Below are 15,279 nucleotides of genomic sequence, written 5' to 3' on the forward strand. Positions count from 1 at the left end.
AACCAAAGAACAGACGTTAGGTTCCTGTTCTAAACCATCACCTCCAGCCCTTAAGTAAAAAAAAAAAAAAAAAAAAGGAAAAAGGGAGGGAGCGGGGAGGGTAGAAAAATACTGTGAGAAATGCAACAACGTGTTGATACGTAATGGAGCAGAAAAAGCCACAAGCCACACATTCCCTGCTTCTATCAAATCACCTTTACAAATATTATAATCCCCTTTTTGGAGTCGGCATTAGAAGGAAATGCGTAAGAAATGTTCCTGATATTTTCCTGATTAGGAGAGGAAAGGAAAAAAGCCTCATGTTTAGAGTCGCAGCAGCTTCAGTGTGGAAGGCATGCAAGTTTTGAAAGTCTGTTAGCTCCAAGGAGCTCTGTAACTGAAGTGGAGAATACCTGGAATTCTTCCTGTATTTGTGAAGGTCTAAGACTGCAGTTTGGTAAATAGCAGCTCTTGTCCTGCTGTGTCCAGTTGTGAGTGGCTGGGTCCTGTTTCCCCACCCCCCTCCCTGAAAGCCTGTCTTTTGACCCCTTCTCTTCCTTGCTGGACCTGGCTGAATAGAGGTCTCTGTACTGGGAGAGAGGGTTGCATTTCAGCAAAGGAGCAGAAGTTACACAGTGTTTCCAAAGAGAGGAAAGTAGCAAATCTGGGCTTGCTTTAAAATCATGAAGTTCTGTTGGCTTTTTTTGCGTTCAGTATGAGACCTGAAACGGCAGCTACGGCGAATGGCAGGACGTTTGCAAAATGCAGCTGTTTGTAGCTGGCTTGTCCACAGAGGCTGAAGCTAAAGGTCTCTTTATGTAGGCATGCAACTCTCTTTTCCTGTTCCTTTTTAATTCTGTAATTCTCCCTCCCTCTCAGTTATGAAGGAGCTGGTAGTTTCTGCTGGAGACAGCATCCAAGTGACCCTTCCAAGGAATGAAGTTCAGTTAAATGCATTTGTACTCCCTGAGCCACCAGCAGGTAAGATGAGGTTGGAAACTCCTTCACGGGTGCCAAAGAGGAGTTAATGCCTCGTTAGACAGGCGACTCTTAAGATTTTCCCTATTCAAACATCAGAGTCCTCCTCTGGAGTACCCACGCTAATATGGTCTGCGCCAGGAATGAGCAGTTGCTTGTAGTGAGGGCTTCTGGGACTTGTTTCATACAGCAGAAGGAGGGTATTTTTCTAACTCCCAGGGACACCCATCTGTGGGAGAAGAGCACTGTTTTAAAGAACTGCAGATTGAGTGAGGAAAACTTATTTTCAGTTGCAACCTCTCCCCATTTCAGGGAGCCCATAGTTGTCCACTTTGGGCTGACTGACACACACACACGGTTATCACAGCATTCTCTTTCAGCTGCACAGAACTAGCCGCATGCCCTTGTCTAAAGAGATACAGTAAAGAGTGAGAGACCTGAGCCCTGGGAATAATTGAGCAAAGAAAGAGGCCCAGGGAGGTTGTGATTTAAAAGGAAAAACTGAAGCCTCGTCTCATTTTCAGCCTCACTGATCACAAAATTGTGCTGCAGCTCAGCAGCTCGCCCCATGGGTACTGAGGAAATCTTACTTGTGTGGGCCAAGGTGTTGGTTGTCCTGGGGTGCTAGACTACAGGCCTTTCCCTAGCAGATTTCTAGCATAATCTGTAATATGTCAGTAGGGGTTTTGTCCAGAGAGCAGGCTGTTTCACATAGTCCATCTTTTGTTACACATCCAAAAGTTTGCTTGCATAGGTATACAGTCCTGCTTTCCCAAGGAGTCCGTCTCTGCACTGAGCTGAAGTCTGATCTCTCTGCTAGGTTTTTGTAGAGACCTGCTGTGACAGTGCATCACAGTATTAGCTTGTCATATGGAGGAGGTAAAAATATCAGCCACGTTCAAGCAACAAATACCACATTGGGCAGACCTCCTTTGCCCTGGTAGTTATAAAACTTTGCTCATACATAGCATCTTTCAGCTGAGAGCCTCAGAGCTTTTCCTGAAAGTGGTTAAATATTATGTCCATTTTACAGATAAGTAAGGGAGGTGCAGAAATGAGATTCAACCAAGGTGTCTCAGTTAATCAGTGGTTTCTTTAGTGGTCAGTCAGGAGACCTGATTCCAGTTCCCTCTCCTTATGGTTAAACAGTACTGCCTCCCATAATAAATAGCCTGGGCCAAAAATACAGAAACTGCCAGTGTGCACTCAGACTGAGTATGGCAGCAGCTGTATCCTCTGAGCTTCCTGGGAGAAGCCAGAGAGTGTTCATTGCCTGATGACAAGTTATTGGGGATCATGATTTGATTTGATGGGCAAACCTGTGGCTTAGTCATGGGTTCATTGAGAAATTCAAGAGATGCAGAGAATCAGCTGAACCTTTTCAGAGGTTGCTTTTGCTGTACTCATGGTAGAGGGAGGCAGGAGCGGACCCTGTGACAGTCCTGTGAGAGGCAGTCCGTATTTTTGATACCAGGAGTTGGAGTTTTAGAGACAGGCACCTACACTGAACCCATATGGTTTCAGTCTTTTATGCCCTGAACCCTTGGTTTTAGACCTGTGATCCCTCGTATTCTTTCACCCCTTCAGGAGACTAAAATAGAAGCACCAGCTCCAGATGGAGCGTGGTTTTGGAGCACAGGTTGTCTCTTCTCCCTGGTGTGTTTCCAGCAAGCTAAGGTCCAGGCCCTTAGCTGTTTTGTGCTTCCCTTGAGTATAGCAGAACAGACCAGTATTAATGTGAACACCTGCCCTTGTCTTGCTTTAAAATAGCTCTCATAATTGTTAGCATCTGTCACTCTTTTAGGAACCAGATACTCCTATGAGTGGGAGCTGATCACCCATCCGAAGGACTACAGTGGAGAGATGGAAGGCAAGCACACCCGGACCCTCAAACTCTCTAAGGTGAAGCTCTTAGTATTCAGCTTCCCCTGGCAGGTAATGCCGCCTGTCTTTCCCTTGGCAGGGGTTCTGGCAGTCCCCTGGGATGCCTTGCACAATGGTCCAGAATGAATAGGAGATTGTGTGATGGGAAAGCTGCCAACAGTTGACTGAAAGGCTTTATCTCGGTATTTAGAAAAAGGAGATCAGCGTAACCTGTGGGAAAGCAGGGGGACAGATTGAAGACCCTAAATGCAGTTAGCATTAAAATTTAAGGGAGGGCCCTGGACGCTCCTTCCTGCCTGCAAAACTGATGGGTGGCTAGAGGAAAGTTCCTTTCTCGCCCATGGAGCCAGGTGCTTGGGGTGCTGCACAGTTATCATGACTGAAGCCAGGTGAGCACCTCCCTTGTCACTGCTCTCAGCTGGATTTTGTGGCGAATTGAAGGGACTGTTTCTTTCTGTGTTTGGAGGGATTTTGAGTAATCATGAAAATGTAACACCTTTTCTGAAGAGGCTCCTTGCACATCCAGCAGCTCTGCTCCAGAGCTGTGTTGGGGAAAGAAGAGTCATTGCCAGGGTACTGGCAAGGAAGAGCCCCTCCACAGGGCGTTCTACCACCTCTTAAACCTTACGACTACTGTCTAGCACGCACCCTCAAGATAAACCCTCTCGTCTCTAATTGCATGTGTGCGAGGGAGGGCTATGCTTGCTTTTCACAGATTCAGAAGGGAGAGGAAACCCTTTTCCAACCTGGATCATGTCTCTGGCAGTGGGAAATATCCACCTTTTAACTGCATTATGAAAATGATAATACAAAAGGATACACAGGACTGTAGCTCCGGTTGCCTCTACCTTGCACATGTTGCCAAATGCATAGGCATCCCTGCTTTATGCTGTTGTCTTCTGTCCCAATACATTATGGGCAGTCTGACCTAGCTTCTGACCAAGTGGAACCTCTTCTTCCTTTCCAGCTTACCTTTGGCCTGTATGAATTCAAAGTGATTGTTGATGGAGATAATGCATATGGGGAAGGTTATGTGAATGTGACGGTGAACCCAAGTAAGTTCCAATACGGATTGTGGTTTTTGAACTTTGGACTTCACCCTTCATGAAATCAGCAGCTGCATCATGGTATTTTGTTTGCTGGGCCGGGCAGTAGCTTGAAGTAATGGGAATTCATTGCAATGTGTGCATATGTGTATATATGAGAGAGAGAGAGAGAGAGAGAGAGAGAGAGAGAGTGTTTGTGTGATGTGAAATGCTACCTCCATTACACATAGCTCTGCTATGCTGAGGGCAAGTCTATTAAAAACAAATGCGATAAAGGAACTGCAGCTCTGCTGCAGAAGTGTTTAGCAAATGCATGACCCTGGGAAAAGCATCGCTTAGCTAGAGAGTTGCTGCAACAGGGTGAAGAGCTTGTGGCAACAGGAACAGGATATGGGAGGAAAGCCAGGACTTGGAGCTTCTCTGCCTCCTACAGTACCATCCCTGTCTGCAGCCCTGTTAAGTCGGATCTCAGTTCTCACTGCAAGGTGCTTTCAAAGGTCTTGTTTGTACAGTGGGCGTTTGTTCCCTGTAGAGTAAACTTTCAATTGGAAATGGCCCAGTCTTTATTTACAAATAAGGACTGCTTGAGAGGGGGTGGAAGGATGGAAGGTAGTCTGGCTGAAACTTCATGCCTTGTCTGAAATGGCTTGAATGTCCCCCGTTTATATGAAAGAACATAGTCTTGAGTATTTACCTTGGAGACCTTTTACTGAGTTTTGTGAGCACAGTAACGTAGGCCTACTCAGGAATCATCTACCAGGGAATTTTAGGCTTGGGAATATTGTTGGATTTGAACAAATAGTGAGCTCATTTAAATGTAACTGGGGAAGCAGAGCCTTGGGTAGCAGTGTGTGCTCACCTGTTCACTTTTCAGAGCTGTGGCCAAACTCATGCCAAGTGAGTGCGCAGGTATCAGTCTCTTGGAGAACCAGTTGTTCTGAGCGTTGACTCTGTAAAGGAGATGATAACTACACATGGGGCCCTGGGACCTTAGGCTTTGTGTGAGCCCTGGCCCCCATCACAGCCTGCTTTTTTGGAACTCCCACCCGTAGCACAGCAGGCCTGGGGAGGAGGTGTGACCTGCTGGCTGGATCAGAGTGCAGTCCCATGGTTAGCACAGGGCCTTCCACAGTAACCACTCTTATCAGCGAAGATGGAGGGTTGCCAGGTATCACAAGTGCACTTTGGACCTGTCTCCTAGACTTGCTGAGTCTGGGCCACAGAAGCAGCTCCACAAGACAACAGAGCAGGTAGGGTTGGGAACTTGCAGCATGTATCATTCTAGCAACCCCTAGTGGATAACATGAAACCAGCTTTGCTGCCTCCCTTGGTTTATATTGGTACCATTGCTATGCCCATAAGCACCAGTTTCAGTGCTCTGTTGCTGTTTCAGAGCCTCGAGTGAATCAGCCTCCTGTTGCCGTCGTGTCACCGCAGTTCCAAGAGATTTCCTTGCCGACCATCTCTACCGTCATTGATGGAAGCCGTGAGTACCCCCCGCCCTATCAAATGTAGCCCAGCAAGCTGGGACTGGTTGTAGGAAGACCCTTTGGGACATGTTATGTTGAACTAGAGCCGATACAGTCGGCTGTGTTTTAGTTAGAAGAACTCACTTACAATTTCACAAGAAAAATTGCTTCCTTTTCTCTTGCAGAGTCATGTAGTTTGTAGCACAATCGCTGTTCTCTGCCAGCTTCATTTTTCCAGATGTACAAACTAGCCTGAATACAAGGCTCATCTTATTTCCTCTCTTGGGGGCCCTCACCCAGATGATGAATCCCCAGAAAAAAGAGAGAGCCTGCCTAGCTGTAGGTTTTGGGTTAGGCTGAAGCACTAAGAATCAAACCTTTTCAGAATTGCCAGCTGGTAAGCTCCCAGGGTGTCAGTTAACCAGCATGTAATTTTTATTGATGTTTGTGGTTAAAGCTCTGCCCAGCTCTCCTTTAGATGTTTCAGCCTTCTATTGCCTGCCCACACCCAGTACCTCTTTTACTCGCCTATCAAAAGGGCATTGGAGAATGAGTGAGTGAGTGAGCATGCTCAAGTGCAAAACAGGGTAGAGCCTAGGCTCCTAGTACATATTGGGTTCTTTTTTTATTTTTAATTGACGCAGAAAGCACTGACGACGATAAAATTGTCAGCTACCACTGGGAAGAACTGAAGGGGCCTCTGCGGGAAGAGAAGGTTTCCACTGATACTGCCATATTAACACTGACCAACTTGGTCCCTGGGAACTACACCTTCAGGTAAGTGGTGCGTTTTGCCATTCATCAGCACAGGTTCCTCACAGACCTCTTAATCTTCATATTTGATGACACTAGTCTGAGGTTTGTGGTTGGGGGGGAAAGGCCTATTTTGTGGCATCTTCCATACCTTTTCTGGTTAGCATATACTGTGTTTTCCTTGAGGAGAATATATTAAAAGGTGCTGGCTGATGAGAAACAAGTTAAATCAGTGTAAGCTGATAGAAGAGGAAAATGTGGTCTGAGAGAGCAATCAAAATCTCCTTGAGAAAGCCAAGCTAGGTTATTCAACCTGGATAATGGTTCTGGAGGAACTTGCTAACTTAGTATTTTCCTAAGTAAAATGTGTTTGTCCCTGGTGAAAAGGTGCTTAGACTACGTGGGCTTTTACAAATCTCTGGATGTTTTGCATGTTTCCTTTGATCTGCATTTTGTTGTGATGTCAGTACTAAATGGGTCTGTTTAAATACAATGGTGCACTCATGACTTCTATAATGGGTGTGAGCTAGTTCAAGCTTGTGTACCAATATAAATCCAGTAGAAGATTGTCCTATTCTGTGTCTTTATTCTGCTTGAGAGGGAAAGTTGTTCCCAACAGGGTTGTTGATGAGCTGGAATGAGTTTCTACTCCAGGCTGGCAGGAGCTGTGGATTTCTAATGTAATAGCTGTGTGACGTTAACAGGGTGTCGGAAAAACAAGTCTGCTGTTGGGGCCTTTTTCCTTCATGCTTTGCTGCTTCTTGTGGAATAAGCAAGCATCTCTTTATTGATTGTCAGCGTACGGAAAGTTTTTATTTCCTTTAAGCAAAGCTTTCTTAGGGAAAAAGGATCAGAAAAAATATCAGTGGATAGAATGCAAGGTCTCTTTCACGCACCGTTCCCTGCAGTCCTCTCCAAGCTTAACACCTGGCACGTCTTTTAGAATCATAGAAAAGTACGGCTGGAGAAGATCTTAGGAGGTCATCTAGTCTAGCCCCCTGCCTTGGAGGGCTTTGCCATCATTTGATACGTCTGTTCTATAACTGTCTTCTCCAGCTCATAAGAGGGAGATCTTATTTCACTGGAATTGCTTTGCATTTGTAACTAGCTGGTGATTTATTAGGAGAGGGATGGACATGGTTGTGGAATTCCTTGCTCTGCCTTTATGATTAGGCAGTACTACTTGGTGACATTTATTACCTTGCAGCGGTAGAGTTGTCCTAAACCAGGTCTTTCCGCCTATGGGGTAGCCCTTCTATTCTGCATTAAGGTAGTTTTGAATTTCTGAGCCTTCACCTGAAATGTAGCTACATCCTGACAACTCCACTTGAGTCTGAGATCTTTTGTTTCTTTCCCCTTTGTCCGCAGCCTTACAGTTGTAGACTCGGATGGAGCCAGCAATTCAACCACTGCAAGTCTGACTGTGAATAAAGCCGTGGACTATCCGCCAGTTGCAAATGCAGGTCCAAACCAAGTGATCACCCTGCCCCAGAACTCAATCACTCTCTATGGGAACCAGAGCACCGATGACCACCGCATTGTCAGTTATGAGTGGTCACTCAGTCCCAGCAGCAAAGGAAAGGTGGTGGAGATGCAGGTAAGTGGTTTACTTCTCAGAGCTAAGCTGAGAGGTACTTACCTCCTGTGTCACAGGGTTAAAGATAAGAGATGCTCCAGCATACAAACTTCCTGATCCCTACAAGGTTTTGTGTTTGATTGAATGGGAGTATTAAAATCCAAATAGCCACTGGGATCATGTCAGGTTTGGTTAGCAGACAGCCAGGGTTAGCCTTAAATCTTCATGGGGCCCATTAGCTGCTTAGCCCATTTTAGAAGTTGCTTGTGATGGCCAAGAGGCTGGTGTCCCGTCTAGCAAGGTGCAGTGCGAGAAGGGGAGCAAAGCTGCACCTATCAGTGTGCCTTGTTCCTAACTCATGTGGTTGCCAAAGAAGCTTGTCCTCTGGCCTGTCCAATCTGGGGCCTCACAGTGCCACCAGGCAAGCCAGCAACACTGTAATGTGGATGTTTGCTGGTAAATAAACTGACAGTAGTGGCTTGGAGTAGCTATCAGTCTGGGATGGATTTGCACCAGTTACCTGGAGCTGAAGTGCTTTGTAACCTGTTGCCAGTCTTCTGGACCAGCTGGTCACCATGGGGTGCATCTTTTTGAGTGGAGCTTGGAAACTGAGTCCTCACAGATTAACTTCAGCAAGATACCATTCCCTGGCCCCCCACAAACACAACTGTCTTTTCCCAGCACAGCCTCCTTAAAAAGGGCTGGTACCAATATTGCACTACTGGAATAGCAGAAAGTAGGGGTTTGGGGCAATCTGCCCCCGAAGTGCCACTCAGTGTCTGAGTGCTCAGGAATTTTTACACTCTTCTGTTTCCCTTTAGTACGTTGCTCCACTGCTCTCCTAGGATGTTGTTTCACTGAGCAGCACAACCTAGGTGTAAGCTACTTGGACGAACACTCATCTGTTCAGTATCATGCAGATCTATTGCCCTGCATAAACTATCAGTAATAAGCAGCCAGTATCTGCTTGGGGAAGTTAGTCAGCACAGGGGCTGGTCCTTCAGGTCTGCCATCTCATTTAAGAAGCCATCCTAAGACAACCATTTGTTTTCTCCAAGGGGGTGAGGACACCAGTCCTGCAGCTCTCTGCCATGCAAGAAGGTGATTACACCTACCAGCTAACAGTGACCGATTCTTCTGGCCATCAATCCACTGCAGAGGTTACTGTGATTGTCCAGCCTGGTAAGCTCCCCTTTGAGAGGACTAGTCTGTTGGTTTTGTAGGGAAAGGAGTGGGGATAGAAGGAAGGGTGTTTCTAAATGGTGCTTTTGCAAGGCCTGATGGGTAAGAGTGCTCCTTCCCACTCCATCTCTAGCGACATTACTTCTGAATCCAGTGATGTCTGCATGGTGTGTCTAGTGAAGCTGTTTTAATTCTGGGCCTTTCTGCTATTGGCAAATTGCTGATCACCAAGCCATTAAAGCTTTTACGAGCATTCCATTTACAGACAGATTGTGTAAAATAAAAAAGGCAATATAAGCTACGATTCTCCTAATTGGTATTATGGCTGAAGTATAATAGCAGGATTTGTACTTCATGGTCATGCTCTGTCCCTTGCTGCCAGAGTCAGGGTCATAAAGGAAAGGGAACAGAAGCTGAGACTCCTGGGCTGTGTTCTTGGACTGGGCAGAGCCTTACAGTGAGACCTTGGGCTAGTCGCATAACCATTTTTTGCCTTGCTCTCTACTCAGTTGAGTGTTCACAGGGAAATGATTCCCAGTTCTCCCCTAGAGAGCGCACAGCATGCTTTGATTGCGTGTCTTCTTTCTGTGACCCATGCTGCTTTCTTAGAGAACAACAAGCCCCCCAAAGCAGATGCTGGTCCAGATAAAGAGCTGACCCTTCCTGTGGACAGCACGACTCTCGATGGCAGCAAGAGCTCAGATGACCAGAAGATAGTCTCCTTCCTCTGGGAAAAAACCCGGTGAGTATCAGGGTTAGATCATCCTGGGGACATCTCTGCAGTTTTACATTTGTACTGAAAACTGAGGATTCAAAGCCTGAACCCCAGGGCCTCAATGAAGGATTCATCCAGAACTACAACAGGACCAAGATGTGGAGCAGAGCCCCCTTCCAGTTTAAACCTTAGAAATATCCCAGCCTCTGGCTTTTGGTAGTGATAAGGGGTCTAGGCCATTTAAAATCAGTACAAAAGGGGTCTTCAGTGGGCATCAGTCTTGTGTGATCAGGCTGTCTTCATTCTCCATGGAAACAGCTTGCCCCACCAGTTAATTGTGGTTGTTGCCAGCCCTCCTTTTGGAGGCTCATCCCTTTTGGAAATTTAGGGTAAGGTCTGTGAGCAGCATTTTGTATGTAACTTTCATTTTGTCCTAGCCCAACAGCGCAAGCACACTACAAAGTTTCTACCTCGGAAGGACCATAATTGCTGCAAACACATTGTCACTGTTTGCTCGTTGTGCAGTTAGCAGTTATCTGCTTTGCAGCAAACCCTGAAAAAGCACTTTGGGTGTGCAGGATTTCCCCAATGTAGGTTCTAGTCTGAGAGTTGAGGAAGTCACTTTCCTTTATGCGCTTTTTATGTTTAGTTGCCTTCAGAGGCAAAGCTGGCACCCTGATGACTCTAGCTCTCCTGTTTATTGGTGTGAGACTAGACCCATGGCCTCTGTAAGGCTCAACATGTTCTTACGTTTTGGCCAGGGGCCTGGATGGTGTGAAGCTGGAGAATGCCAACAGCAGCATTGCCACTGTGACTGGGCTTCAGGTCGGCACATATGAATTCACACTGACGGTCAAAGATGAGAGGAACTTGCAAAGCCACAGCTCGGTTAATGTCATTGTCAAAGAAGGTACATCCAGTTCTGCTCAGAACTGAACTGTGAGACCCAAACAGCCGTTGGCAGCTCAGTGGAGACCTGTGGCGTGTGCAGCTGCACTCAAAGGCAAACGGTGCAGAAGGAATGGGGTGAAGAAATGCACACTGCTGCATATAGCAGCAGTCTGCCTTCACCTGGAATTGTGTGCATTACTGCCAGTCCCACCCCCAAGGGTATCTCAGAAGGTGGAGGACTGCTTTGGGGAAAGTGGGGAAAAAAAGGGGGTGGTTTACATCATAAAGCAGTAAAATGGAAAGGGAGTGATGTGGATCTGTAATGTGCTGCCTGGTATCAAGGCAGGTCAGGAGTTTCTTTTCTGCCCATCTTGTATGGAACAAGGGGACAGTCAGGGCCAGGGAAAGACATCAGTCATGGCTGGCAAAGGGAAACCTTTTTTTGGCATGACGGGGATCACCTGGAGTTTACTGGCATAGGATGCCCTTGAGTCTTGTTCGTCTGTGGTCTCAAAATCACCCCAGTGTTTGGAACATCCCTTGGGTTATAAATGTTATAAGGCTTTTTGCTTCAGGCTTGAACCAATCTCTAATGTTCAGAGAGCACATGAATTCCTCAGAGCTGAGGACTGAGGTTATTTGAACTCTTGCTGATGTATCTGGCTAATCCTATGTTCCTACTGTTTCATGATGCTCACAGGAGAAAGGTGACCAGTTTCTCTTGCTGTTTGAGGGAACTCACTTGCCAATATCTAAGCCAGTCACTGTATTGTGTGTTAGAACAAGTTCAATTCTGACTGGAGGACCTTGTCCCCTACTGAGTCCTGCAGTACTTGGTTTGTATCCCCTTTAAATGCAGACCCAGCTAGTGATGTACCCCTGGATTACCGCTCAGTACCTGGGGTCATGCTTGCTCTCAGGCTTCAACAGAGCTTCTAACTAGTTTCTTTCTCCATGTTTAGAAATGAATAAACCACCAGTTGCAAAAATTGCTGGGAATGTCATCATCACCCTGCCCACAAACACAGCAGAGCTGGATGGGTCCAAGTCATCTGATGATAAGGGAATCATCAGCTACCTATGGACTCGAGATGAGGGGAGCCCTGCAGCTGGGGTGAGTACTGCACAAACAGCCTCTCCTGGAGATGCAGTAAGGTGTTGCTAGACAAGTAGATGTCTCCTAGTACAATGCTGCACCATCCTCGGAGCTGTGCAGGCTCAGTAACCTCAGTGTGTGGTAAAAGTGGTCAAGCCAACAGTCTTTCTAACGTTACGCTTTCAAATTCCCAGGAGGTGTTAAATAACTCTGACCACCACCCTGTGCTCGTCCTTTCCAACCTGGTGGAGGGGACGTACACATTCCATCTGAAGGTGACAGATGCCAAGGGAGAGAGTGATGTAGATAGGGCCACGGTGGAAGTCAAACCCGGTGAGTCCTTTTTGCGTTGGGCCCTAGAATTTCTGAGCTAGAGTCCAAACCTACCATTTCAGGCCTGGATGAAATGGTATGCAGGATCCTAGGAGCAATGAAATGTTCCCAGGGCAGATTGACTTAAGGGATTCTGTTGCTTGATCGCATCCTGAAGTTGCAGAATCATTGCACCTTGGGCACAGGAAAGCTGAGAGCATCAGTATTTGAAATGCCATCTGATACTACCGAACTAGAGCTGCTTTAGTAGGAAACCATGGACCAAACTCTTCTGGTTTGGCCTCACTCTGACAGTCTGGGAGGTGGGGAAGTGCCTTGAGGAGCTCAGATGAAAGGTGTCATAGCAGTGTAAATGCACTGATGCTATAGGCTGTCTTAAAATCGTAGAACTGCCTTCCTCTTTTTAGAAATTAAAAAATCGTAGTGACCCTCATAATTGAATTTAACCAACTTCCATAACTTGCAGGGCTTCTGATGGTGAATTAACTGACCTCCTTTTCTGTTTTGTTTCTGGTGCTGGCATTTGCAGTGCTTTTGTGCGTGAACTCTCAATCCAGCCAGGGAAGTCGAAAGGTCATAAGTTAGGTGGAGCAATAGCTGTGTTTTTGTATAGTCCTTGAAGTCTGGGATTCACTGCTCATCATGATGTGTAACAATTGTACTTTTTAGACCAAGGCATCCTAGAAGGGACTGAAAACTGATTTGCTCCCTGAGTGTCACTCAGAAACCCTTCTTCTGTGTTCTCTCTAGATCCAAGGAAAAACAACCTTGTGGAGATGATTCTGGATGTTAATGTCAGCCAGCTGACGGAAAGGCAGAAGGGTATGTTCATCCGTCAGATAGGCGTTCTGCTGGGGGTCCTGGATTCGGACATTACCGTTCAAAACATCCAGCCGTACACAGAGCAGAGGTAGGCAGGGTGGTGGGGCTGCCAGGTTCCCCAGGGGGGAATCCTAGTGGATGATGAAAGCTTGTCGACCTGCTGCAATGAATCCATTCCCTTGACTGACAAGGGAAAGTGAATTTTATGATCCAGTGGGTATTGGTGATTGCTGGGAGTTGGGCATCATCCTTCTAAAGCCCTGGGGCCTGCCCTTGATCAGTGGGACAGTTTGTGAGAAGGTTCATACTGGAAGTAACCGGGAAATTCTTTTAAATTCCAAAACACTCAAGGAATATCCTACCATTACGCTTGTCCAGCAAGCTGTTGGGTTGGATCCAGGAGTAACCAGGTGCCATGCTAAAGGTCAGTTGAGAGAGTAATGGTCCCTTAAAGCTAAGCACTTGGCCTGCAGCTTCTACAGCATGCCCTGTTGCATTTGTTTAACAAACTGGGGGTTTAAATCTCATGAGTTAGCTGTTTAGTTTAACACTGATCTTATGTTCACGCTTCTAATTTGATTAGGAAAAGACCCAAGCTAAACTTCATTAAGCCACTCAGATTAGTGCCAGCATGTATGGAGACCAGGCCTTTATTACAGTATAGTGACCCAGCTGCAGGTCATTTAGCGAGCCACAGTCTGACCTGCCTTGGCATTAAGGTACCTGGGAGAATTCACTGCTTCATCCTTGTCCTGCAGAGAGAATGCTCCTCTGTAGATCAGGCTGGAGAGGGTTGCTCTAGGAAATGGATACCATGATTAGTTTTGAGTTGTTAAAGCTAGAATGGCTCAGGGCAGTCCTGCTTCCAAGAGTCCTATGCAGGTATTATGTGGATGTATCAAGATGTCTGAAAATAAATGTGGGCGGTTACAGAATGAATTCAGGAAAAAGTTGTTGCATTGCGTATTCAAGTTAGTCTGAAGAGTTGCTGAAATAATTTAGTGCGACTCAAACTATCCAGAGAGCAGTGTGGTACCCAGAGGGAGTCTAAACAACAGATCCACACCCCGTACAGCCCTTTTTCATGACCCAGAGTGCTGTAGAGGCATTTAATCCTTACAAAGGATCCTGGAAGGTAGAGAGAGAAGCTGAGACAGATTTAGGTGACTTTCCCAAGGTCATTCCAGGAGTCAGTGGCATGTCTGGTATCAGACCTAGAGCTTTCCTGATTCCCTCCACCCTTCCCTTGATGGCTGCAACATGAAAATTAATGTGATTTATTGTCCTTGGCAAACTGGAAACACAGGATGAGCCAAGAAACCAAGCTTAAAAACATCAGCTCCTCTAACTTTCCTTTCCATCTTTGCTTCAAGCCAGACCAGTTGCCCCCATTCTTGCTCTGACTGAGGGGAATCAGAGGTTTCTTGTAATACATTTTTATTTTGGCTGCTGCAAGTAAAGCATTAAGTAAATGGAGCAGAGCAGAAGGCCTCTGAATGGGTGCACTTCAATTCTGACAGTTGGCTCTGCGCACGGCTTACACCATTTGCTCATTTTATTAGTTAAAGGCTTCTCCTAGCTGTCATTGCTGAACAGGTTCTCAGAATCTCCCTGGGTTCTTCTTGCCTCACACGTCCACTAGCAATAATGTGTGCAGCTTCACTGAATTGTTATTTGAGGAAGAATAGAGTCAGCTAGTTCCTCCAGAGCTGCCTGGACTGGGTAACGGGAGAAAAAAAGGAAGATTATGATGTCTCTAGCATAAGCAGGTGACACTGGAAGCATACAGGGAGGGTTCTAGGTTAGTGCTCTTTTCCAGTAGCCACTTTTCTGACCAGAAATCCCTGTCAAACTCAAGCTGGGCTTTGCAAAAGCAAGTAAAAGTTGTGGTTAGCAAATCGGCCACACTTGAATTCTGGGAAGAAGTGTGACCCACATCCACCAAAACCTGTCTGTGTGAAGCTCTAAAAATAGAGGTGGGATCATAAAGGGCTGGGGTTCGCATCTCTTGCAAATAAATGGAGACTGTCTCAGAGACATTTGAAGCAGGATGGAACAAAGCCAATAGACTGTGTGGACAATGCAGAGGGGTAGAGGCCTGGTAGGCATGCTCCACCTATGACTTCTGTAACCACTGTCATATGTATAACTCAGCTGGGCTGCAGGTAAAATTGAGATTCTAATGATGGCAAGTCCCCTGCAATACGAGAAGGGAGACCTCTCTTTACCTTCTGCTGTTATGATGACCAGCTGATGTGTAATTCTTGCCAGACGTCTCCTGATGACATTTTTGCTTTTGATTTGTAGCACCAAGATGGTGTTCTTTGTGCAGAACCAGCCTCCCCATCAGATATTCAAAGGGCGTGATGTGGCCTGGACGCTCAGGAACGAACTCCGGAAACAGCAGTCAGACTTCCTCATCTTCCGAGCCCTGGAAATTAATACCGTCAGTGAGTAGAAGGAGCCAGCAGCTGTCGTCTCCTCCACAGACCCTTGTAGGACCAGAGGTCTTATGCATGCAGTTGCATTCCTTCGCTACCCCCCCCACCCCAGAA

The 15,279-nt window shown here is 46.4% G+C and overlaps 1 protein-coding gene and 1 long non-coding RNA gene across 2 annotated transcripts in view; both read left to right on the forward strand.

Moving 5' to 3' along the window:
• The window catches only part of LOC109294033, a 5,495-nt gene extending 5,429 nt beyond the window's left edge, over positions 1-66 (forward strand). The window contains exon 2 of the long non-coding RNA XR_002096455.1: positions 21-66. This is a non-coding gene — a long non-coding RNA (uncharacterized LOC109294033). The remainder of the gene's footprint in view (positions 1-20) is intronic.
• Positions 1-15,279, forward strand: part of KIAA0319L (KIAA0319 like) — a 65,803-nt gene that overhangs the window by 42,076 nt on the left and 8,448 nt on the right. The window contains exons 5-17 of the mRNA XM_019512217.1: positions 859-960; positions 2,762-2,859; positions 3,809-3,896; positions 5,281-5,373; positions 6,001-6,133; positions 7,478-7,706; positions 8,744-8,867; positions 9,477-9,609; positions 10,344-10,492; positions 11,436-11,587; positions 11,764-11,902; positions 12,653-12,812; positions 15,032-15,174. Coding sequence (XP_019367762.1) covers positions 859-960; positions 2,762-2,859; positions 3,809-3,896; positions 5,281-5,373; positions 6,001-6,133; positions 7,478-7,706; positions 8,744-8,867; positions 9,477-9,609; positions 10,344-10,492; positions 11,436-11,587; positions 11,764-11,902; positions 12,653-12,812; positions 15,032-15,174 — 1,743 coding nt within the window. The remainder of the gene's footprint in view (positions 1-858; positions 961-2,761; positions 2,860-3,808; positions 3,897-5,280; positions 5,374-6,000; positions 6,134-7,477; positions 7,707-8,743; positions 8,868-9,476; positions 9,610-10,343; positions 10,493-11,435; positions 11,588-11,763; positions 11,903-12,652; positions 12,813-15,031; positions 15,175-15,279) is intronic.

Source organism: Gavialis gangeticus, unplaced genomic scaffold, assembly GCF_001723915.1.
Source record: "Gavialis gangeticus isolate Ggan-Ray unplaced genomic scaffold, GavGan_comp1, whole genome shotgun sequence".
NCBI lineage: Eukaryota > Metazoa > Chordata > Crocodylia > Gavialidae > Gavialis > Gavialis gangeticus.